This window comes from Zootoca vivipara, chromosome 3 (assembly GCF_963506605.1).
Source record: "Zootoca vivipara chromosome 3, rZooViv1.1, whole genome shotgun sequence".
Classification (NCBI taxonomy): domain Eukaryota; kingdom Metazoa; phylum Chordata; class Lepidosauria; order Squamata; family Lacertidae; genus Zootoca; species Zootoca vivipara.
In genome coordinates this window covers 61,112,767-61,138,063 of record NC_083278.1, presented here as the reverse complement: position 1 = coordinate 61,138,063, position 25,297 = coordinate 61,112,767, and the positions used below count along the sequence as shown (strand labels likewise).

Below are 25,297 nucleotides of genomic sequence, written 5' to 3'. Positions count from 1 at the left end.
TCACTGGAAGTACACCTGAAGGCTCCTGATTTTACTTTTACAGCTGGAGCTTTAACTGCCCCACACCTGACAGCATACGATGCCAGGCATAGAAGGGCATGACTGCAGGAAATGCCTTTGTGGGACACATTAGGGACTCCGATGGACCTTACTGAGCCCATGTGCTGGAAGGTACCATCCTGCTCTAACTACTACACCACACTGACCTCTCAGATTTGCAAAAGCCCTTGCTCTGAGCCTGGCTCAGTTCAGAGTAGATGCTTCCTATCTGCAAACAGGGCCTTCTAGGTAGTGGCGCCCTCTCTGTGGAACGCCCTCCCTTCAGATGTCAAGGAGATAAAGAATTACAAAACTTTTAGAAGACATCTGAAGGCAGCCTTGTATCGGGAGGTTTTTAACGCTTGATGTTTTATGTTTTTGGATATGCTGTAAGCCACCCAGAGTGACTGGGAAAACCCAGCCAGATGGGTGGGGTATAAATAAAATAATAACAATAAAATAAAATACTAACAATAACAATATCCACAAAAGCTTGACAATTGCACAGAGAAATAAATTAAAAGCCGTATTTCTCTTTCACTCTTCCATTCCAGCTCCAAATTAAGAGAACTATTTTGACAAAGCATCAGCTGCCACAACAAACTCCATTTTGAGAACTGTTTTTGACCCTTGAGATAATCAACAGCTTATACATATGATCTGGACACTTTCCCCTTCCTTAGCCAATAATAGATCAGTGAAGTAATGTCTGTTTATGTCTATTAACCCAACACTTGTAATCAGATAAATGCTGGGCAATTGTAGAATGTAAAATAATTGTAATAGAAAGCAGCATATAAACTTTTCTGATATTGTTACCAAAAATGTCATGCCAAAAGTTGAGGTGCTCATGCAAAATGAATTGCATTATTTGGCACTAATCAGTCTCATCTACTTCCCCCACCCTCTGCATTCATAGTGCCTTAAAAAGCAGTATGTGGAAGGGATACAACCTGAAGCAGATGGCCCAAGGATGCCACAGCGAACGGATGCCTACTGCTGCTGGGCACAGCAGAGATGGAAATTTATGGCTGCCAATTTGGCTTGGCTTGAGATATGTCCTACAGACCGTGCAACAGACTCGGGAAGGGCAAGATGGTAGAGAAGTGCATAAATCACTGGCAAGTTAGTAACACAACACAGTGACAGCCTTTTATGCTGGCCTCTCTCATATATGCACATAACAAGGGCAAGAATGATGGAAGCCCTCAGCAGAGAACAAACACCTTTATGAAGGCAAAAGTCAAGAACTGGCATTTAAGAGTAAGAATGAGAAAAGTAGCATATAAAATGCAGAAAGTATAGCATATTTCAGGGGTAGCATTTCTCATTCGAAAGAGGGAGAAGCAGCAGCCAATCTTGATTTTCTAACTATTATAATCTGCTTGCTGTCTGAAGGGCTTGTTTAAGTACGAAAACTGAATGCTTTGGCTTTCAAAAAAAGAATGGCCAAATAGGGAAAATCTGGGATAGACCTACTAGAGGAGGCTTCTGCTTGGGGTGCCAAACAATTGGGAAATTCTAGTCAATTGCATTATTCTAGTCCGGTATACCTGAAGGAGCGTCTCCACCCCCATCGTTCTGCCCGGACACTGAGGTCCAGCTCCGAGGGCCTTCTGGCGGTTCCCTCATTACGAGAAGCCAAGTTACAGGGAACCAGGCAGAGGGCCTTCTCGGTAGTGGCACCCACCCTGTGGAATGCCCTCCCACTAGAGGTCAAAGAGAACAATTACCAGACCTTTAGAAGGCATCTCAAGGCAGCCCTGTTTAGGGAAGCTTTTAATGTTTGATGGATTTCTGTATTTTAGAATTTCTGTTTTTTTTGGAAGCCGCCCAGAGTGGCTGGGGGAACCCGGCCAGATGGGCGGGGTATAAATAATAAATTATTATTATTATTATTATTATTATTATTATTATTATTATTATTCATATTCACCTTGCAGATCAATTTAAGCCACTTGTGTGCATGGACCGTTACAGCTGGTTTCCAATCATTGCTCCATCCCAGTCACAAACTCTTTGTGGAAAGCCTTAAGCCACCTAACAATGAGTTATTATAAAATAGTATAATTGAAAGAGAGTAGAACACTGGCATTTGGAGATACAGACCAAACTACACACATATGCAGACACACATTATTTAGATATGGTTGTATTTTCATGGACTGTTCTTGTTGCAAATGTCCCTAAGTCAGACACAAAGCAATTCATCTATGTAAAATGCTGTAAAGTGTTTTTTCATCTTCAATGGGCATATTGGCTAAAAAGGTGGACTGTGATCCCCAATAAAAAATATGACTTCAGTCAAAAATACATCAGGAGGACTTAGGCAAGCTACAATTGCCTTAGGCCCTCATCAGCACTATGGGAATAATGATGTTGGTCTGTATTACAGGCCTGCCTTAAGTGCACCAGATGATATAAAATGTGCTACATGATTAATACACAATCAACTGTCCCCACATTAGCTGAACAATCTCTGCCTTCTCCCATGATTGCTGCTTTCTGGAGATGGTCCTCTAGAAGAGAGGAAGATAGTAATGAGAACATCCAGTGATCCTTGGAGCAACTTTTCCTTGAAAACAAAACACAACAACTAGTCCACAGGTTATACTGTTGACGACAGCAGGAAAGGTGGAAATGATTTGATTTTAATTTGGGTCTATATTTATAAATATCCAAATATAGAACTGCTTTGCTCTGCTTGTACAGTAAGTGGAACATTTGGCGGCCCTGTGGTCTTCTCGGTGGGATTAAGCTGAAGATTCACAATTCATTATTTATAACAGCACTCACGCTGCAAGGCACCAGAACAGAACCACCGCAAAAAGTTTCAAGTTGTTCCAAAACCTGCATTCCACTCTTCTTTTCTGAGTGGGTGACAGAAGGATGAAGGTGAATTAGTTTCAGGAGACTAAGACTTCTGGAACCAGTCTAAGACAAGCTTTTATGCTGACAGTGGACCTTGCTATACCAGGCATAGGTTAGGCAGTATACAGGGGGGAATTTTATTCCAATTAGCACAATGGAATGGCTACATTTCTGTTAATGAAGAATATTTTTATGAAGGTTGGAAAAAAGATGCTAGTAATAAAAGCATATAGCTATATGGTCTGAAGCTCAACAAAACTAAGATCATGGCCACTGGTCCCACTGGTCCTCCTGCCAAATAGAAGGGGAAGAAGTGGAGGCAGTGAGAGATTTTACTTTCCTGGGCTCCTTGATCCCTGCAGATGGTGACAGAAGTCATGAAATTAAAAGACGCCTGCTTCTTGGGAGAAAAGCAATGACAAACCTAGACATCTTAAAAAGCAGAGACATCACCTTGCCAACAAAGGTCCGTATAGTTAAAGCTATGGTGTTCCCAGTAGTGATGTATGGAAGTGAGAGTTGGACCATAAAGAAGGCTGATCGCCGAAGAATTGATGCTTTTGAATTTTGGTGCTGGAGGAGACTCTTGAGAATCCCATGGACTGCAAGAAGATCAAACCTATCCATTCTGAAGGAAATCAGCCCCGAGTGCTCACTGGAAGGACAGATCGTGAAGCTGAGGCTACAATACTTTGGCTACCTCATGAGAAGAGAAGACTCCCTGGAAAAGACCCTCATGTTGGGAAAGATGGAGGGCACAAGGAGAAGGGGACGACAGAGGATGAGATGGCTGGACAGTGTTCTTGAAGCTACAAACATGAGTTTGACCAAACTGCGGGAGGCAGTGAAAGACAGGAGTGCCTGGCGTGCTCTGGTCCATGGGGTCACGAAGAGTCGGACACGACTAAACAGCAACAAAAATAAATGCATATAGCTATTGGAAAAAATTAGGACCACTCCCTTTTAAAATTACTATTCATTGATATTTATGCTAGAAAACATAAGCAAAAAGATACCCTCCAACATTTCACAGAATGAAAAAAAATGATTCATCTACATACAAGTACTGTACTTAGGAGGTCTCAGGGGACATGTACAGAGACTGCACATGGCAGGAAAGAATTGCTTGTTGGTTACTTTATTTGATATGTTAAGTTCAAAATTGCTGTATTATTGTAATAACTTATTAAGTGATTTTTAATAGACAGAGCATGTGGAACAATGTCCCACATTACAGATATCCTCATATTCCTGTTCATCACGAATCTTAGTTTTGCGTGAACACTGATAGGGAAGAGGCAACAAGCACTAACGTAAAGGTTGCAAAACATATCAGCATGTGCATGATACAACCCAAACTGGCTGGTGGCCATACTAGAAAAAATGTCAGGGATGCGCAACTTGGCAGCTCATCAAATGACAATAGACATTTTGAAACCACAGTTTGGTTCATACAAATCAGCAACAAGTTGCCAGAGCCTCACCACCAGCATTTGTTCAGTTATGGCTGGCATAGATAGCTAACATATGGTCCAAGAGTAGAGAATCCAGGAAGGTTCTCAGCAAGTGGAAAGAACCAGGGATAGGTGAAATAACAAATTGGGTGAAGATATCTAAAAAAGCAGGGTGGCGGTGCAAACTGCACTATACATGGGATTAAAAGCAAATAATTTTATCAGTTTTCAAAGCTAACAGACTTCAGGCTAGTTGGTTAGTTCTTTAACAAGTGTCCCACATTAATGAACCCAAATACAAGCATTTATTATTACCGAATTATATGGCCTTTATGTATTTATAAAATACCATGAGCAATATGGGAAATTGGTGCAGACAGACATTTATTTTATGATGATTTGAAATTTGAACTTGAACCAACTTAGTATGTTAGTACTTTTACTCATTTGTTCCCCTGCTTTCTTTTAATCTCATCATTTTATTTTTATTTGGGGTTCCCCCCGCTTCCCTCCTTATCTCTAAAAGGCAAGCTGTTGAGTTAGGTTGAATTTATCGATGCCATCATGCTGTTTTGGAGTATTTTGTATATGCTATTATGATTAGCAAAAAATAATTTACTTAAAAATAAAAAATACAGGAGCAGGACCATACATCCTTTTGAACGACTCAGAATGCTTCATGATGTAAGAACTATCCAGCAGATTCTGCCTAAGTAACTGAAGACTGTATTCCGCAAGAAATGTTAATTCAAGGAAAGAATGTTTATGCTATGGGAGAAAACATCTCATTTTATTCAAAAATAAATAAAACAAATGTACTTGGTGGGGAAAATATTCCTCAGTTGTTTAATCCCACAAATAAAAACATTCTGCTTTACTGAATATTAAAACATCAGTAGTTTACAACGCACAAGGCTTGTCGCAGAATTCAGCAGCCAGATTACTGACTAGGGCAAGATGGCCCAAATATATAAAACCAATTCTGTCATGACTGCAGTGGCTACCAATTAGTTTCTGGGCTCAATTCAATGCTGCTTCTGACGTATAAAGCCTTGTGTGGCTCGGAACCCCAATACCTCAAGGACCACCTCTCCGCACATGAACCAATCCTGTGGTTAGCTTTTCTCCATGTGCTCCATCCAGGAGAGGAAGAGGGTTGTGACTTGAGAAGAGGCCTTTTCAGAATGGGCTTGCTGCTTATGGTTGCTCTCCCTAGGGAGGTATGCGTGGCACAATTACTACCCATCTTTAGGCACCAGGCAAAAGCCTTTCTTTTTAGCCAGCTTTCGGCCCTTAATTTGGAGTGTTTTAGGTATATCTGGCCTTTTCAGTGGGTTAGATATGTTAGACCTGCCTTTAAGGTTTGTATTCCGTTTTAGCTTTATGCTGCTTTTATTCTCTGTATTATTTTGTAAGTCATTTTGAGCTACTTTTTTTTATAAAACAACAACCACTAGTAAGTGCAATAAAAAAGTAAAAATGATAATAACCTGAATTGTGTTGGTGAAGAATCCATTTGTTCATATTCCCTTTCTGTCACTTCAGAATGGGAGGAAGAGGCAGACGTTGGTGCGAGAAATATGGCAGAAAGTTATCTGCTTTTCATATCTCTTAATCTTCCGGTTTCAGCCACTGCCTGCATCATCCATATGAACACTGTTTTATTGTTTAGGCCTGCCATTATCAATAGATTTGATATGGATCCTTAGCAAGCAGCTTCTTCTTTTTATCAGCTGAGGCAAGATGCTGAAGGCACGCTGCACTGCTTTACAGACAGTGTGCAGTCATTCAAAGCCACAAATTACATCACTCGCATTAGCATTTTATTTTTAAGAAGCATCCTCAATCTCTACACAAACCTCACCAGACATTTATTTAGTCTCTTAGCGCAACAAGGAAGACGATTATTTTTTAATGAAGCAAGGAGAAAGACAGTATTACGTGACATCAATGCATAGAAATACAATGAAAACTATGAGTATCTTTTGCCAAAAAATCATTCACTAAAAAACAAACAAACCGCACTCCGCACACAACACCCAAAAACTAGCAACATTTGGCTGTGATTCATATGGCTTGTTATTTCAGAACTTTTATGGGGCTGTTTTTTTGGGGGGGGGGAGGTATGTCTATGAAAACTATATATAGCTAACAAATAGTGAATATTTTTGAATAATATAATGAAATACAGTCTTATTATTTCTATAGAGATTCTCCTTTGTGGGGGCACTAGAACAACAACAACAAAAGACAAGGAAGTTATGTTTAAAAGAGTAACTACTAAATGCACGTGAGTTTGAAGAAGAATGTGTTAAGGGTATTTTTTGTTTTTACCTAAAACAGTACTTTGCATTTGAAGAGTGTGCCCAGGTGTTCAACTACTGCATAATGATCTAGTAAAAGGAGTTTGTACAGCTGACTTCCAGAAATCTTTTAGGAAAATGTCTCATCAAAGATATTGGGTAAGAGGATGCATTCTCTTATGGGTTTAGTAAAACAACTAGAAGCAGAGTCTAGGAGGAAATGGATAGTTTGTGCAATGGAGAGAAGTAAGAAGAGGGCGCCCCTAAAGTACTGTATTGGGACCAGCGACATTTAACTTCTTCATAAATAATCTGGAGTTAGAGGTGACAAGTGAAGTAACCAAGGTTGTAGATGATATCAGATTCTGCATTGTGGTGAAGAACTCCAAAAGGATTCTGAAGACTGGGTGACTGGATATCAAAATAGTAAATGAGGTTCAATGTAAGTATGTGTTAAAGTAATGCACACACTGACCAAAAATAAATAAATTATCACTACATGCATAACTTTATGTGATTTGAAGTAGAAGTGGCTAACCAGGGGTCTGATCTGGGGTTCATGGTGACTAGCTTAATGACAACTTCAACTCAATGAGCAACACTGTGAAAAGGGCAGATTACATGCTAGGGAAAAGGGACTGGAAATAAAAACTGCCAGGTGTTGGCAATACCCTTAAACAAATCTATGATACAGCCACATTTGAAATGCCGTGTACAGTTCTGGAAGCCCCCACTCTTAATAGGATATTTTCAATTTGTAGAAGGTGCAAAAACCAAAATCGCTGGGGAGTTAGAACTTATATGTGTGTGGAGCTTTTAAATTAAGAAACAAACCACAATTACTAAGGCTAAAATGACAGAACATAAGATCATACATGGTTTACGTTGGTAGAGAGAAGCTTTTCAATTGCTCATGTAATATCAGAGTCCAGGGTCTGGTAGTAAATTTAGGACAGACAAAAGAAAGCACTGGTTCACCCTGAACACAATTAGTTTATGGGCTTCACTGCCACAAGATGCAGTAATGGCCACTAGCTTAAATTACATTTAAGAAGAGTTAGAAAAAATCATGGAGCACAGATCTACCAGAGGCCATTTGTCATAATGGCTCTATGGACCCCCACTGCATATCAGCAGCTGAAGAGCAACAGCAGGAGAAGGCTATTACCTTTATGACCTGCTTGTGGGCTTCCTGGAGTCATCTGGTTGGCCACTGTGGAAAGCAAGAAGCTGGACTTTGGCCTGATCCAGAAGGGCTCTTCTTGCATCCCTCATTCATAATCTGTGTATCTGAAGAAGTGTGCATGCACACGAAAGCTCATACCAAAATAAAAACTTAGTTGGTCTTTAAGGTGCTGCTGGAAGGAATTTATTTATAATCTTGTTACACCTTACACCAACCCTGCAAGGTAGGTCAGTATTATTATCCCCATACTGCTGAAGCTGGGCTGAGACTATGAGAGAGTGGCTTGGCTACCGTAATTTAGTCAGTTAAGTGAAGTGAGATTCAATGAGCTGGGAATTCCTGACTGCTAGTTCCACCAGAGTATGCCAGTTGCAATAAGCTAAATGACATAATTCAATTTGATCTTTTTCAGTACAAGTGTGAAGCTGGACTACTAGCTATTTGTGTAGTTAGAATAGAACCTCTTTCCTTGTGCTCATACCGCCAAAGTTAGTTAATACAAAGTATTTGTTAAGATTTTAAAAGCATAGTAGTGAGTTAACCACTGTTCTTTGAGTTGCATTGTGTAGCTATGCATTCATAGAACACACATAAAGAGTATCAAAACTCAGCTGCTTATATCAACTAGTATCTTTTGCACTTCACTATGGTATTTTTCCTCATCTCCCTGTAATATTGTATGGAATTGTTAATACAGGGAAAAATTATTTGCCGATTCCCTGGTCTTACTGCTCTCTGGAAAACCATTCAACAAAACTGCTTGGTGCATATATCCAAACTCTCTCTCCTTCTAAACTTCATTGTCTGTTTTCTGACTCCAACCTTGTATAATATTTTGGAAAAAGTTACCCTTTTCTGTACTGAGCAGAGTAAATATTTTGTCAGTTGTTAAGGATGAGCTACAGAGCAAGGCCCAACAATGTATCCAAATTCAGCAGGGAGACTTGGAAACTGCTTTAGAACTTTGTTCCAGATTCTGATTGGTAAAATACTTCAGAGGCCAGCAGAAATACCAGCCATTCAACCAATTCAGGAAAAGATGAGTGAATATTTTCATATCAGTCCACCCTTCCCCCTTGCAACAAAGGTTTTTAAATCAAAGTAAATTTCTGTAAGAGGAAAAATAAGTTCCTCCAATAATTGTTTAGCCAACTGGTGATGGTTCATTAATGGGAAGTATGCACACTGCTACTGATGAGCAGAACTATGCTATGAATGGAGGAAAACAGAAAACATTCCAATTCAATAAGGAACTATGGTTGTATGGCACAGTAAAATTGTGGCTGTATCAAATCAACAAATACATTGAAACAGAAACCCACATGTTGCAAAGATTGGTAGCAAAATTTGGTAGCTGTTTCTAAAAGTGTGGCCATTTGGCCATAGACAAGCAGATGTCCTAAATGAATATGCTGTAATTTGTGTCATGTTAATGACCAAACATGTTGGCTAACCTGAAATTTAAGTAAATTGGAGTACTATTTAGAAAGTTATCCTGACAATGTGTGTGTGTGTGTGTGCGCGCACGCGCGCGCACACACACACAACTATTCTATTTGGTACTCTCAAATAAAGATCAACCACTCAAAGCCCCATTACCTTGAGACACTGACTTTCCCACAGCTGCGTAGGGCATTTGTTGAACTAAGGTTCCAACAGATGCTCTCAGCGTATTTAGAGGGGTGATACCTGGGAATTCCTCATATGTATATAAAAAGGTGCTGCTGTGGGAAGACCTCTCCCTCCAAACAATAATAATAAAATGATCAATCGCTATCAAGACTACAAAGCAGCATACAACTTCTTAAAGCTTTTAATCCCCTTCTCCATAATGACATCAAAACAAAATTGCTTTCACTTGCCATCTAAAAGAAAAGTGGGGGTAGCTGACTTCTCTGGGAAGGATATTCCAATGGCTGGGAGCCATTATGGAAAAGTCCCTGTCCTTGATTGCAACTGGCTTTATTTCTGATAGCAGGAGCATAGCCTTCAAGAGTGATTTCAGCACATAAGGACCATATGAGTAGAGTTGAATCCTGGTATCAGGGATACTTAGAGCTTTGGAGTCAACACCAGAATTGGTGCTTAAAAACCAGCTTGAAGCTAGTAAAATTCTTTAAGCACAGGTTTAATGCACTCAGTATGGAAATTCCCATGGAAATTCAGATTGAAAAACCTGGTCGCCATGTCCTGGATCATTTGTACTTTCCAAATACTTATTAAAGGCAGCCTCATGGAAAGCTCATTGCCAAGACATGATTAACTGTGGCCAGATTTTCTTTCCTCAGAAGAGGGTGCAGCTGGCACACTAGCTGAGATATCAAATTTTAAAAATGTACAAAGCAAAAAATAAACAAACAAATATTTTACATGAAAGCTTAATGTCAAACAAGGACAGACGGAAAAACACAAGCACTTTGCCCATGCCCATAGGTGGCAAAATAAGGACTGAATTGCACCTTAAGCAGAATCAAAGCTGGAGTGGATTTTAGTCATTTCATCATTGAAGTGCTTCACAAAACATATCATTGTGGGTAACAACACAGTGTAATAAGCGCCCCACCACACACAAAATCTCCATTCGCAAGCCCAATAGTGGCAGAAGATTAGCCCATGGAGTAGGTTTTAAAATCAGCTGGTCCAGGAGGCTACCATCATCAGTGATATCGAAAGCCACAGAGAGATCAAGAAGCAGGAACAAGGTTACATTTCCTTCATCCCACTCTCTGAAAAGGAAAATTGAACTCTTACAATCTACAGCCACACCACTGCCCGAACCACTGAAACCACGCTGCTTCAGTTGTGCAAAGAATCTAAGACAGAACTGGAAGTAGACTAATGCCAGCTGTCTCAGGCAACAAAGTTTAATAACACAGACTATTAGCAGTGTGATTCAGGATGGAGTTCTTCAGATGTCTTCCCATTCAGCAACCTGGCATTTAGAACCAGCTTGGTGGTCCATTGACATGGCAACTGAATACAGTACTCTTGGCTGAGAGGACGATGGCAAGTAAAGCTGGGAGGCCTTGGGTAAACCGATATGCCACACAAACTCGCTGTGAGGTAAAAACATTGTTCTGAGCTCCATCAAAGAAGGGAAAGATGGAAAAAATTAAAACAACTCCTCAGTTCTGAAACCCTCCTTGGAACAGCCTGGGAACAAAACAAAACAAAACCCTGATCGGTGGAGGCCTCGGAACAATTCCAGCTCCTGCTTCCTGACATTACATTCAATCATTTCTGTTATCCAATGCCTTCTCTTTGATTCAGATCTAAGACTAGATAATACTGAATCTTCATTTCAAGGCCACAGCTGCTCTCTTGCCTCTGATCCTCCTGCTGTCTCAGTCATTCCATCAATGTTCACATCCAGCTTCTGACAAGAATTTGTATCCTTTAAAACAAAGTTTGTTAGACAAATTACACACTTTTTTCAGAGCGGTGGGGGGAGGGAGGCAGCTTGCTTTGGTTATGCTCAATGCACCTCTGCAATATGAGTTTGATGACAGTGTGGTTTTACTGGACCTTAATGATCCAGTACATGAAAAGATACCAGTTGGGCCTTACTCTAGTTTCAGCCAAAGAAAGAGAGGTCCCTGTAGTAAATTTGGAAACTTATATACTGCTTTTCACTTCCATAAAGAACTATCAATGTATTGTTGCATGCTACCCCAATCTCTAACTGGCATGAGATTCCAGGGGGTCCAGGTGCTGACCCAGGGTTCATGTCTCCTTCTGGAATGACACACAGTGGAGACTGTGGTGTCTTTAGGATATATGGTTTATTTACACATTTATACAACCCGAGCCTGCGATGGAGGGGCTTACAGCATCAACACCCAAAAAGGGTATTGCTTCTCCCATAACTGCAACCTTCAATTCAAACAGAAATCAAACATTCTGCTCTGCCCCCCCCCCCCCAGTTTGATGCATTTCTTCTAGCTCACATTAAATTTTATCTCTCAACTCTGGCTTTCTAACTACTGGTACCAGCGTATTGAGCACACATCTACTGTTTCACACAAAGCCCTTTGCTTTGTTCCCCTTGATGGCCCATCACCCAGGCGATCACTTCATCAGGAGGCTAGCCTGGCTTATTCTGTATTTTAACACTTGGTGGATCCAGGGTTTAGAAGAGTCTGGCATACAGCCTACCCCCACCCCCAAACTCGTAACAGTTGTGTTAGAGAGAAATAAGGTGGGTGCTATAAAGGAGGGGCATGCAAACTGGCAAATCAAAGCAATTAATGCATTTAAGTACAGTAAATGACTTTAAGGGGGGGAAGGTAAAAACATAAATAATCACTTTAAAAACAAACAAACAAACATAAAAGGTTTCTGGAAAGAGTCAGTGCCAGTACAATGGATGAGACAAGTGGTGTGTTACATTTTTGGAACTTTGAAAAGAGTAGCAAAAGGTAGTCTGAAAGCATGAAAACCACCCACCCACTCTCAGGAGCAACTATCTCAGAGGAAATTCTCTTCCTCCCCCTGCTCTTCCTACTACCAGCAGCTGCAAAAGATGTCTGGGAAATATGGACAGGTGGTTACATATTTCATATTACATTGCAAAGGTCTAATTTTGAAGTGTGAAAGCAGACACTGATAACACTGCTTTCTCTGACTGGAGGGTGAATAACTCCTTTGCACATTACATCACATCATGGGTTTTGACAGTCTTTCACTATTAAAAGCAAACAATTGCCACAATCACTGACAGGCAAGTGACTTTGGGGTTGTATGTGAAAGGCAGACAGACCAGTCTTGCTGCAAGGCTTTGGAACAGGAGCTTCGTAATCAAATTGTCATTGAAGCCATCTTAAAAAGACAACAGCAGCAACATATACACAAAATGTCTGATAGAACAGTCAAATGCAGCAACATTCCTCTTTCCCCACCAATAGTCAAACTTCTTTGGTTTGTTCGCACATTTGATATTAGGATTATTATTTTTAAAGTACACACAACTTCCTGTTTGAGCAAGCTTCGAACACCCTCACTACTATCCTGTGATGATATCTGGATAATGAGATGAACAACAAAAAGAACTTGTGAGACATCTATCATCAGTCGTCCCATTCACAGGTTATCTTAAAACATTTCCCTTGTCTACTTCTAGTCATTCAGTGTGCAAACCAAAAAGCTGGGAAGAAATATAGGCACAAAACCCTTTTAAGTGTCATAGAAATGTTTGAAAAACTGGGAATCCTATTATTAAGTGGCATGTTTAATTATTGGTCACTGGTCTTATTTTCAAGATAACAAGTTGGAGGCGATGGAGGGGAGTCTTAAGACACTCTCATCTGGTTAAGTGGTTGGTTAAGCTGGTAAGAGATTTTCTTCATAAATCTTAATAAACTTTTTTTTAGCATATTGCATCTTCTTCTAACTACAGCAATTCACATTTGTTTGTGATTATTCCAACACTACGGAGTAATAAAACTTTAGTTAAAACATTTTAATTATCATTGACTATTAACTACGTGAATAACAATCTGAGGTGAACATAAGATCCAGGATTGTTGAGACCAGAACATCACTAACTGGATGCTTCTGCAGGTGGATGGGACAGAGAAGACATTAGGTATGAAGACGTTAGGCATGATAATTGTGGGAGAGTTTCAGGTACCAAAAGAATATGGCTGGCTTCAGGTTAGGATTGGTGAACCTGCCTCTCTCCAGAAGCCATTGGACTCCAACTCCCATCAGCCCCAGCCAACGTGGCTAGTGGCCAAGAGATGGTGGGAACATGAACATGACTATAGTTTAAATACACTTAGGATTGCTCTGCCAAAACCAAGAAACACGGAACAACAGGAGTTCATGCAGACTAACCCCAATCCCAGAACAAAATCACTGTCCACATTCAGACCGTATAACTATATGAAAAATCAACACAGCAGTAAGATAAACATTAATCATGGGCTAATAAAGAAAAATTACAGGGTGGGATCCGATGTAGTGACAGCAGCCTTCTAGTTGTGCAAATGGGCTTCTCCTTTCTCTCCTCTCCTCTGCAGCCCCTTAAAATTTGCAACAGGGGGTTCAGGGACCCTTTGTAACAGATCTGAGGGGCACATCAGGAGCCGGAATGGGGAGAAAAGGTGCTGGACATCCTGTTGCACAAGCAAATTTCTTCAGGCAAGTGGGTGGACATCACTGAATGTCACCCACATTGTATTAGAGTGGGTCACTGACAGCACAATTTAATGCATGCTTACTCAAAAGGAAACCCCTGTGTTCAAAGAGGCTTACTCATAAGTAAGCATGTACAGAATTGCATCCTGAGATACCTGAGGGCTTATGAATTACGTGATATTTTGTGCTATATAGATAATATATGGTTAAAAATGAGGCAACTCTTGGAAATAAGGGCCAGATTCAACTAATCCAGTGCCCTAGCAGCGCAAGGACTCCTTGCAGCGTAATGGGGCTTGCCCCTTTTTCCTGCTCCCATGCCCCCTTACGCCTCCCCCATATCCAGGGTCAGGAGAACCCCCACAACAACACAAGTTTGTTCCGCTTAGCAAGTGCAACACTGAGTTCCCACTTTTTATTTTATGTGTGCTTGCTGAAAACACAGAATCCAACCCTTTTAGGTGTGGGATAATTTATGTGGGATAATTTATGAGGAAATCTTCAGTTATTACTATTTACCTCTTTGATCCTGGACGGTTCATCTTTCAGGACAAGTTACAATATCCCTACATGATGTGAGGAGGAAGCAGTGACGCTGCTGTGTCTGTAAGTCTTTGCAGAAGGACAGAGCAATAAATCAGGTCAGGCTGGAGGTCACTCTCCTCTCAGCATGCAGAGATAAAGCAGAAGTGCTGTGGGGAAGGCGTGGGCTTCATGAAGAACTCGATAGAGAAAAGATGAGAGAAGCAGGAGACTGGAGGAGGGGGAGAATTGTCAGGATACTTTCCACTCCACTTGCAGGGTGCGTAGCTTGGGGGAATGGAGATAAGAGGATAGAGCCCTGCAAAGCAGCATCCAGTGAAAGGTGAGAAGAGAACTGGAATTTGGAAGGGGGGGGAGCTCATATTTTGAGCAAATAAGAAAGGGTCAAGAAAAAGTTATTGGAGTCAAGGTCTGGTGTAAGAAGTTCAAGTGGTGAGCCTATAGCAGGATATTTGTGGAAGCAGCGGAGGAGTCCAGTGACAAAAATGGAGTCTGGGCTCTTAAAGCAATGGCACCACTCGGTATACCTCAAGTAACAGTACTTTGGTGCTCTGAGAATCCTCTGGGGAGGAATGAATATAACAACTATGGTTACAGTTATTACTGTATATTCCTGGTATAAGACTGCTTTTTAACCCAGGAAAATCTTCTCAAAAGTCAGGGGTCGTCTTATACACCGGGTCGTATTTCTTATATGGTGAGTATATCCCAAACTCTATATTTTAACTGTAAAACTTGGGGGTCGTCGTATACGCCCAGTCGTCTTATATGCTGGAATATAAGGTATTTGCCTCATGGCCACCTCTCTATCCAGAAATATGAACTAAGCATATCCAACAAAACCACAGTATTTCTCTCTCCCCCCTGGGATTGACTAGATCATGCTTGTCTTCTATTATGGGAAATCTCAGCTACTTTTTCTTTCCATTTTCTGCAAGAACCTGATACTGCAGACCTATGTGTGTGTGTGTGTTTTATTTTTTTAATTGCCAGGATTAAAAAAGCAGCACCTGAAAGTGAAGGAGAAAACCATGCTAAGGAAACATAGGGAAATGGCAATCTAGCAAAAAAAGAAGAAGAAGAAGGGCATTCAAGGACAAAGGGAGCTAAACATGTCAATCATAGGTTGCTTTAGTGCCAAAAAAATTAAAATAGCCTTTTCTGTATTAGTAACAGTTATCAAATCAAACAGTCTGAAATGTTCAAGGTCCCCCTTTCCCCCCATTTTACTGGGCACACTGCTGTTCTTGCCTACAGGTGAAAACTCACAAATTGCATAAAAGACAGTTCCATATGAACAACTCTCACACTCACAATGCCTTCTATTGGAGCGTCATTGTATTTTCTTATACAGTAATGTTATTTCCAAGGGGGAAAATGAATTGCCCATTAATATAGAAATGAAAATATGCAAGTATCCATGGCTACTGTTGTGATCCCAGTAACATCATTTGTACAGCTGTGAATATTTGTTATATTGCCAATTACGGCACAGCCACAGCACTAGGGAAATGACTAGCAAACACTGATGCCTTATTTGGAAGGGGGTATTTTCCAGAGTAGAAGCAAACTTTTATTTCTGACTTTGTGACCTTCGCAATTTCACTTAATTTTTTCCTCCCAGCTCAGATGACCACTGAGAAGCATTTGCAGTTTTTTCTTTCAAGGCAATCAGATACAAATGACTGACGGAGATGTGTCCAGTAATGACAGATTGTATAGACCAGGCACCCCCAAACTCGGCCCTTCAGATGTTTTGGGACTACAGTTCCCATCATCCCTGACCACTGGTCCTGTTAGCTAGGGGTGATGGGAGTTGTAGTCCCAAAACATCTGGAGGGTCGAGTTTGGGGATGCATGGCATAGATCAAAAGAACAGTCTAATATATGTGATTTCTTCAAGATTTATATTATTTATATCAACATTTTTAACTTCCTGCTCAGTAATTCTGAAATCCAGGTGAAGTGGAACATTGGCTTAACCACAACAGAGCATTACCAAACAACAGAAGAGGACGAAACTACAGTACACTGGGAAACCAGAAGACAGAGCATGTGTTCCTGAGGCTCATTCCCAATTTGCAAACCATGGTTTGGAGGAAGGAGATAATGCAATGCCTGTGCTGTATCACAATCCTCATTTCTTTACAACAAAGGGAAAGGGTTATTTTGAGGCATAAGGCTAGAGACTATAGTTCTATACTGGGAATAATGCATATCTTCTCCCATGTTTATCTGCCATTGTTTACAAAATATTGGTCTCATATGCTATGTACCTGGGACATATCCACATGGAGTATATCATCATCATGCTATCAATAAATAATACTGTCTACTGCTTCTAGGTGGCTGGGATCCAAATCATTACTTTAGGTGTGTGCCTAAGGACTTGGGCATATGCGCTGTGGTTTCTGACTTGTTTTCTTTTAACAGCAAAGGCTCACATGCCATATTAAGAATCCATTTTGGAAATCTGCCCATTTTCAAAAGTATGTTGCCATGTGCTGGGGTGAGAGGACGCTTGCTGTTCAAGAAATGCAATTAGTTGCGAGTTGTTCGGATCCTTGCCATTTAAAACTTAAGCCATTGCATTTCTCTCTGATAGCATGAATGAACGAATAAGTATTTCAGGCATATACTAATGCAACTATCTAGCAATCAGATAACTGAGAACAAATTACTGTAGATTCAGTCAAAGCCTCAGATATAATATGTACTAAACATATTATCATAATAGTTTTTTAAAAAATGAACAATGGCTTTATAGTTCGGAGGGTGAAACATTCATACTCCCTTTAAGTTCAGAATATGCAGGAAATTGAGAGAAATTTCTTTGTAAAATTAATGAAACTGCAAGAATGTATGCCTTGTTGGGCTAAATGAAATGTCAGACCTTCATTATATAATCTGAAATATTTCTCTGTTCCTTTGTAAGCTTTCTACCCAGTAACATAAAGCATATATACTTTACAGTAATGTAAAGCACATGCCAACCTGGGTTCCTTTGGGAGGAAAGGCAGGTTATACATAAATTTAATAAATAAAATTAAAGCTTGCCAGTCTACTGCTATTGTCACTTCCTCCTTTCAGTATGTTGTTTCCTCTTGTTTTATATTTTCCTGAAACTGACTAGATTTCATATATTACAAAAGACACTTAATGAAGTTAGCACAGTTGTTTACAATGAAGCCACTTATCCCACATAGCTGAGGCTTTATCAGTCATGACTGCTCTCCTGCCATTAGTGCTTTCCTCCCTTCTCTAGTGAAAGTTATTGTCTAACCTGATTCGTATTTCTGAGTATCACCAAGAAAAAAGACCAACACTGTGATTTTCTTCCTGGCATAAATTTCAACGACGAATCCTCCATTCTGTACTTTTTCTCAGAAGTATTATAGCTATACATACTCATCTCTCTCATATAAATACCTCATAATAATTCAAAAGATACTACAAAATGTGTTTGGATAAGATATAGTAGATCTGGACTCAAAGCAAATTTCAAGAGAACTTCAAGAGAGCACAAACTTATTTCTGCAGAAAGTTCAGGTACCAAGGCAATACAAATCTTAGTCTACGCTATGTAAGGGAGGGGTCATATTGCCATCATTTCCCTTTTTTACTTATTAGTTTCACAGGCAGGGTGGATAAAAATCAATGATTTTTTTTAAAAAAATCAAAAAAATCGGATTTTTTTGATTTAAATCGGATTTTTTTGATTTAAATCGGATTTTTTTGATTTAAATCGATTTTTTTGATTTAAATTGGATTTTTTTAAATAAAATGCTTTTTGAGGAAAGAATATTACCATCCAAAGGTTATTCCATCATGAAATAAAGATTAGTTTTTTTAATTATGTAGTATAAGGTTGTATATGTTTAATTTATGGGGTAAATAAATTCCATTAATCCATTCACCTCTTCCAGAGGTTTTTGTAAGATTATTGGGCAGTTTCTCTGCCTACAAGATATTATCACAGGTGCTTGGTTTACTTTTGCAGTTCTCAAAACTGAATTTGACTCAACAGAGATCACATGCCTCTTCTTCACAGCAAAAATGTTGAGAAAAAGACCTTAATCCTATTGTTCTACAAACCTATGAATACAGAAGCAACCCCTTCAGTGCTAAGTTTCAAGAAGTTCAGTGAATAGAATAGAAACAATATTTTTCTGATTGTTTGGACAGTATTTAAGTTTTTCATGTGTAGGCTGGGCTGACAGTCTAAGTTTCTTAAAATATATATATTTTGTTTTTGTTTAGCCAAATTAGTTAACAAACATGGATGTTTGTTTAAGCAAATAACATTTGCTGAAATGTTATTGTTTCAGTTGAATAAATCTATTTAAATTGTTATTATTAAGGTAATGATTATTTTTCTCCTTCCTAAGTACAACAGTAAAGTTGTCCAAATATGAATGATTAACCTATTAAACTGGGGATAAAAAAACTAATATGAAAAGTTGTTATTCTAAAAATCTTCATCTACTTGCATAATAAAGTTATACCAGCAAGAATTAGTCTTTATGATTTAAATCAACTATGCGCTCATTTCACACGCTAGTAAGGTTATGCTTAAAATTCTACAAGGCAGGCTTAAGCAGTATGTGGACCGAGAACTCCCAGAAGTGCAAGCTGGATTTCGAAAGGGCAGAGGAACCAGAGACCAAATAGCAAACATGCGCTGGATTATGGAGAAAGCTAGAGAGTTCCAGAAAAACGTCTACTTCTGCTTCATTGACTATGCAAAAGCCTTTGACTGTGTCGACCACAGCAAACTATGGCAAGTTCTTAAAGAAATGGGAGTGCCTGATCACCTCATCTGTCTCCTGAGAAATCTCTATGTGGGACAAGAAGCTACAGTTAGAACTGGATATGGAACAACTGATTGGTTCAAAATTGGGAAAGGAGTACGACAAGGTTGTATATTGTCTCCCTGCTTATTTAACTTATATGCAGAATTCATCATGCGAAAGGCTGGACTAGATGAATCCCAAGCCGGAATTAAGATTGCCGGAAGAAATATCAACAACCCAGATATGCAGATGACACAACCTTGATGGCAGAAAGCGAGGAGGAATTAAAGAACCTTTTAATGAGGGTGAAAGAGGAGAGCGCAAATTATGGTCTGAAGCTCAACATCAAAAAAACCAAGATCATGGCCACTGGTCCCATCACCTCCTGGCAAATAGAAGGGGAAGAAATGGAGGCAGTGAGAGATTTTACCTTCTTGGGCTCCTTGATCACTGCAGATGGTGACAGCAGTCACGAAATTAAAAGACGCCTGCTTCTTGGGAGAAAAGCAATGACAAACCTAGACAGCATCATAAAAAGCAGAGACATCACCTTGCCGACAAAGGTCCGTATAGTTAAAGCTATGGTTTTCCCAGTAGTGATGTATGGAAGTGAGAGCTGGACCATAAAGAAGGCTGATCGCCGAAGAATTGATGCTTTTGAATTATGGTGCTGGAGGAGACTCTTGAGAGTCCCATGGACTGCTAGAAGATCAAACCTATCCATTCTTAAGGAAATCAGCCCTGAGTGCTCCCTGGAAGGACAGATCGTGAAGCTGAGGCTCCAATACTTTGGCCACCTCATGAGAAGAGAAGAATCCTTGGAAAAGACCCTGATGTTGGGAAAGATTGAGGGCACTAGGAGAAGGGGACGTCAGAGGACAAGATGGTTGGACAGTGTTCTCGAAGCTACCAACATGAGTTTGACCAAACTGCGGGAGGCAGTGGAAGACAGGAGTGCCTGGCGTGCTATGGTCCATGGGGTCACGAAGAGTCGGACACGACTAAACGACTAAACAACAACAAATGATTTAAATCAAGCCTTACTGACTAGTGATTTAAATCGTGATTTAAATCGTGATTTAAATCAGTTTGATTTAAATCAAATCCACCCTGTTCACAGGAAATGTTTGTTAGAGTACAATGGAACATCCCACATTTGTATTAAGACTTTAGCATTGGTATGCCATGAACCAACCAGTCAGTAGTTCCTCCGATCTTGTAGAGCAAGCAATCTTCTGAGGTCATGGTTTTCAACAAATTGTCATAGTGAACATCCCAATTCATGAAAATAATTGCCCACACCTACCCAACTGCAAATGAAGCAAACATTAGCACCTGACACCATTCATTGTAGTCTACTTCATGGGAGCAAGCTGTTTCAAGAAGGAAGGAAAGGCAAAGATCACACCAGGAGAACAGCATTATTTAATGTTTGAAGAAGTTGTGGAAGTAAGTCTTATGAAAAGTAGGTATCTGCAAGGTGCTGTGGCCACTTGTTTGCCTCCCAGTTGAGGCATACAACAGTTGAGTGTATATAGGCAACAATTTACCAAGTAATGACTTGCCGTGTGCATGGATCTACTCAGTAAGCCAGGAGGTAGAGAAGATCATGTTCACAATTTCATTCTGCCTGACCTCTGAAGACAGCCCACTGTCACTTTCAAATATCTACCATGAGCACATGGCAGGACAGAGTCTCAACAAAGATGTGCTCTCCCAAGCCCACATTTCCAGCATGTTCACACTCCTGTCTCAGTGAGGTCTATGCTGGCTTGGTCATGTCCACAGAATGGAGGATGGCAGGATCCCCAAGGACATGCTCTATGGGGAGCTGGCATCATGCATCAGGCCAGTTGGTAGGCAGACTGTGCTACAAAGATGTCTGCAAACATGACATGAAGGCGGGCAATATTAAACTTGCCCTGTGGGAATCCCTTGCAGACAACCGCAATGCCTGGAGACAATCAGTCAGGTCATCGATCCACAGCAGTGGCCAAAGGAGGAATGATCGCTGAGAGGAGCGCAGAAAGAAGAAACGCCATGGTGCACCTACACCAGCACAACCAGACACCTACATCTACCCCAGTTGCAACAAAACATGTCTCTCCCACATCGGTCTCTACAGCCACAGCAGGCACTGCAACTCTCCAACAGTTTGAGTTCACCCCTGAAGGCATGCTCTTCTATTGACAGATGGATGCCAACAACCACATCCACTATAGCAATACCTCAACAGTCTTTATTATTTGAATGCAATGCTTTTTGCAAAAATGATGCTCGTTTCCTTAAGTAGAAAGAAAGATTTGCTGCTAACCTACAAAAACGTAACTTGATTTCATTATTGCCCATACATGATTTTCTTTCTTTTTGTACTCTGTTACAGGCAGAAGGCTTTTTTTGGGGGGGGGATCACTGGACAGTAAGTCTACAAAGCTCTTGCATATGTCTTCAATTGAAGGAAATGTTGCCTGCCAAACTTAAACCAAGTTGATCATAGGTTGGTTTGTTTTTGGCTGTTTTTTATTTAAAAAAACAACAACCTTAACACTACCACCAAGAATATTCTAAAAGCAAATGAAGGAATCCAGTTGCTGTGGAAGCAAATTAAACAAATACTGTAAATGAAATGTATGTATACACACACACACACACACACACACACACACACACACACACACACACATATTGTGGTCTGATTAAGTCATATTTGCCACATTTGTTAATTGTAAATAGGCAGGTTTTAGCTTACTAAGCAGGATTCAATAAGTGCAATGGGGAACATTGCTTTTTTTGGTAAAAAAAAAAATCTTTGTAAATTGATTTGAATGCTTACCAAGGAAGAAATCTGAAGGTAACACTATGCCATTTGCTACATGTGCAAAGGATAGTTAAAATGAATGTTGGCCCTTCAGATGACAAGGAACTGGTGTGCTAAAGGAGGATAAGGAAACTGAATAGAAGCCTAATGATTTATTTGCATCTGTCTTCACAGTGAAGGATAGGGTACATCCCTGTTCCTTAACTTAAGAGCCAGTGTGGTGTAGTGGTTAAGAGCTGTAGACTCTTAATCTGGGGAACCGGGTTTGCCCCTCTGCTCCTCCACATGCAGCTGCTGGGTGACCTTGAGCTAGTCACACTTCTCTGAAGTCTCTCAGCCCCACTCACCTCACAGAGTGTTTGTTGTGGGGGAGGAAGGGAAAAGGGAAATGTTAGCTGCTTTGAGACTCCTTCGGGTAGTGATAAAGCGGGATATCAAATCCAAACTCCTCCTCCTCCTCCTCCTCTTCACTATTTCAGGAAAGGAGTCTGAGGAACTAAGGCAAATAGTGGTAACAAGAGACTAACTCTTTTGCCTTACTGACAAATGGGCAAACCACCAGGTTCAAATGGCATCCATCTAAGATTTATCAAAGAACTCAAATTTGAAATTGTTGGTCTTCTACCCAAAATATGTACCTTACCCCTAAGATCTGTAGCCATCAGAGGACTGGAAAGTGGCTAATGTAACACCAGTTTGTTTGTTTTTAAATAAAAGGGATCCAGGAAATTATAGGTAGGTTAACTTAACATCTGTTCTAGGAAAATTGGTGGAAAGCATTAGTAAAGATAGAATTTAAAAGCATATAGAAAAACAAGTCTTGGTGAAGTAGAGGCAGCATGGGTTCTGCAGACATACGTATGATCTATCTAACCTTTTAGACGAGGTATCAACAGGTATCTATGCAAACTGGGTAAATGGGAAATGCAACTCAATGCAAGTAAGTGTGAAATGATACACACTCATCTCTTCTTGACCACTTCAATACGGACCTTCAAAAGTGCACTGCTATGAAAAATATGTGTTTAAGGTTAGATGATCTTTGGAGTTCTGCAATTCTATGATTCTAAGAGATTCTAATTAATTCATTAGAAATTCAAGTTCAGAAGTTACCACCTATAGCATTTCCCATTTCTTCCCTCCCCCTGTTGTTTTGTTATCCTTGCCTGCTTATTCCAATTCCACTACTACAACATAGACCCATACCAATCTTATTCAACACCTCAGCAACAATTAAACTGGAAACTATTTTAGAAAAGCCAAAATGTAAAGAGGTTAATTTAATCAGAAATGGTCCCATTGTTATTATTTTATTTTTATTAAATTTGTATATTGTCCTTCATATGTAGATCTCAGGCAGTTCACATCATAAAAATACAATATAAAAGCACATTATCATTTAACCCCTATATACTGTGTCTCTAAATATATGTATATCTATCTATCTCTGTGTACAGAGAGTTATTTATCTATCTTTTCTATACCACCGTTACTATTTCCCCTTAATGTGCAGTATCAGAAAATTAAAGCAGAAATTTTAGTACAACTGTGGCAGATTCTTACTTAGCTCATGTCATTTAACTGTCAAAGTCCCAGAAAACATATCCTGTGTTGGAAACTGCCCTGCAATTACTATGGTTTGTTTTTTTAAAAAATTAACCTAATTTATAGATCAAACAACATAGCAACATGCTGTGATGGGTGGGTGGGTGAGGTTGAGAAATCTACAAAATGAATTCCAAAAATTCTGATCACATGTTCTGAAGATAAATTTTACTTAAAATTAGTTGGTTTTTCAAACACAGGCACAAATATGACCAAGAACCTGATTCTGTGCTAGATGCTTTGGAAGCTGGTCCAGTAGCTTACACCAAAGCAGTAAGAGCAATACATACATATACTTTTAACTATGGGATTTTCCTATAGTTTTAGAAACAAACTTGTGGAGCTACAGGTGGGGATGGGGTTTGGTTGTAAGGTTACATCCTGAAAATGGGTTACGGTATTTTGAAATCGGCTGGATTTGTTTCTAAGTAAACTGTTTAGGACCAGCACATAAGCTTGAAAGCTTCTTGGAGCTCAGCCAACACAGCACTCCAAACCTGCATTTGTTTTAAATTAACCAGGAAATTCACGTATTTCAAAAGGACAAATATTCAAAAAAAACCATTAAGAAAGCTCAGCCTGTTCCTCCCAGCCATTTTGTTCTTTAATACTATCACCCTACTTAGCTCTTTCCATGAAAACATTCCTGTGTTTTTGATCTGTAATTAAAGCAAGGATAAGAAATAACTGATGAATTGCAAATAAGCATGAAGATGGCAGAATTATACAAACCAAGGGCTTGAGTTTCAAGGTTAATGGATGGGTGGATGGTATGTCAACAGTTGAGCCACATGAGTATAAACAGTAAAGATGACTGTTGGGTTCATGCCCCTCAGGCCAGAAAGTTGCATGGAAGGCAGAGAGAGGAAAATATTCAATGGCATCCATGGCATAAAATCATATTCAGTGTGTAGAATTACTGTAACATAGTAGCCAAGGCACTCGGATGCAAGTTAAGAAGCCCTCGATGCTAACCCCCTGGTTTCCCATCACTGCCAGTTACCGAGAGGAAGAGGGGCAGGGAGTTCAGTGTGGTGCGGATGCAGTGGCAGAGCCAATCTACCTACCCCACACCACCAACTGCTACTGCTAATTCTACTTACTGGCAGTAAGACCCATTGAATTTGACAGGACTTACTTCTGAAAAGACTTGGTTAAGGCTTGTACTATAAGTAGTCATAGGGAAGATACTATCTCTTAGCTTCGGTTGCCTATCTGTAATGTAATTAATGCTGTTCTTCTTTACAGAGTTGTTGTAAGGATAAGATGAATCTGTCACTAGTGATAGTAGAAATTAAATCCTCAAACTACTCATTTTTGAATGATTCCTAAAATGGTTTATTGTGAACTACTTGAACTTATTGAGGTCAGTCCCTAAAGTGCTCAGAACAATCACCCTAGCTGTTATTGAACAAAACAAGTCAGCTAACATTATTCCCTTATTTTTCATTTACCTCAAAAGCTGATGCCAAAATGATGGCTCTGTTCCTCCGTAAAGTGTTAATATGGCCCCTTGCTAAAAATAAGAGATTTCTCTCTATTACAAA

At 39.8% G+C, this 25,297-nt stretch overlaps 1 protein-coding gene across 3 annotated transcripts in view; it reads right to left on the bottom strand.

The window, feature by feature from the left end:
- AIG1 (androgen induced 1) overlaps positions 1-25,297 on the bottom strand; it is a 77,221-nt gene that overhangs the window by 25,364 nt on the left and 26,560 nt on the right. Inside the window, exon 4 of one of the 3 annotated variants that reach the window (XM_060272728.1) lies at positions 20,033-25,287. The exons of the other annotated variants lie outside the window; for them this stretch is intronic. Coding sequence (XP_060128711.1) covers positions 25,267-25,287 — 21 coding nt within the window. The 3' untranslated portion in view covers positions 20,033-25,266. Of the gene's footprint in view, positions 1-20,032; positions 25,288-25,297 lie in introns of those variants that run through there. 3 annotated transcript variants of the gene reach the window in all.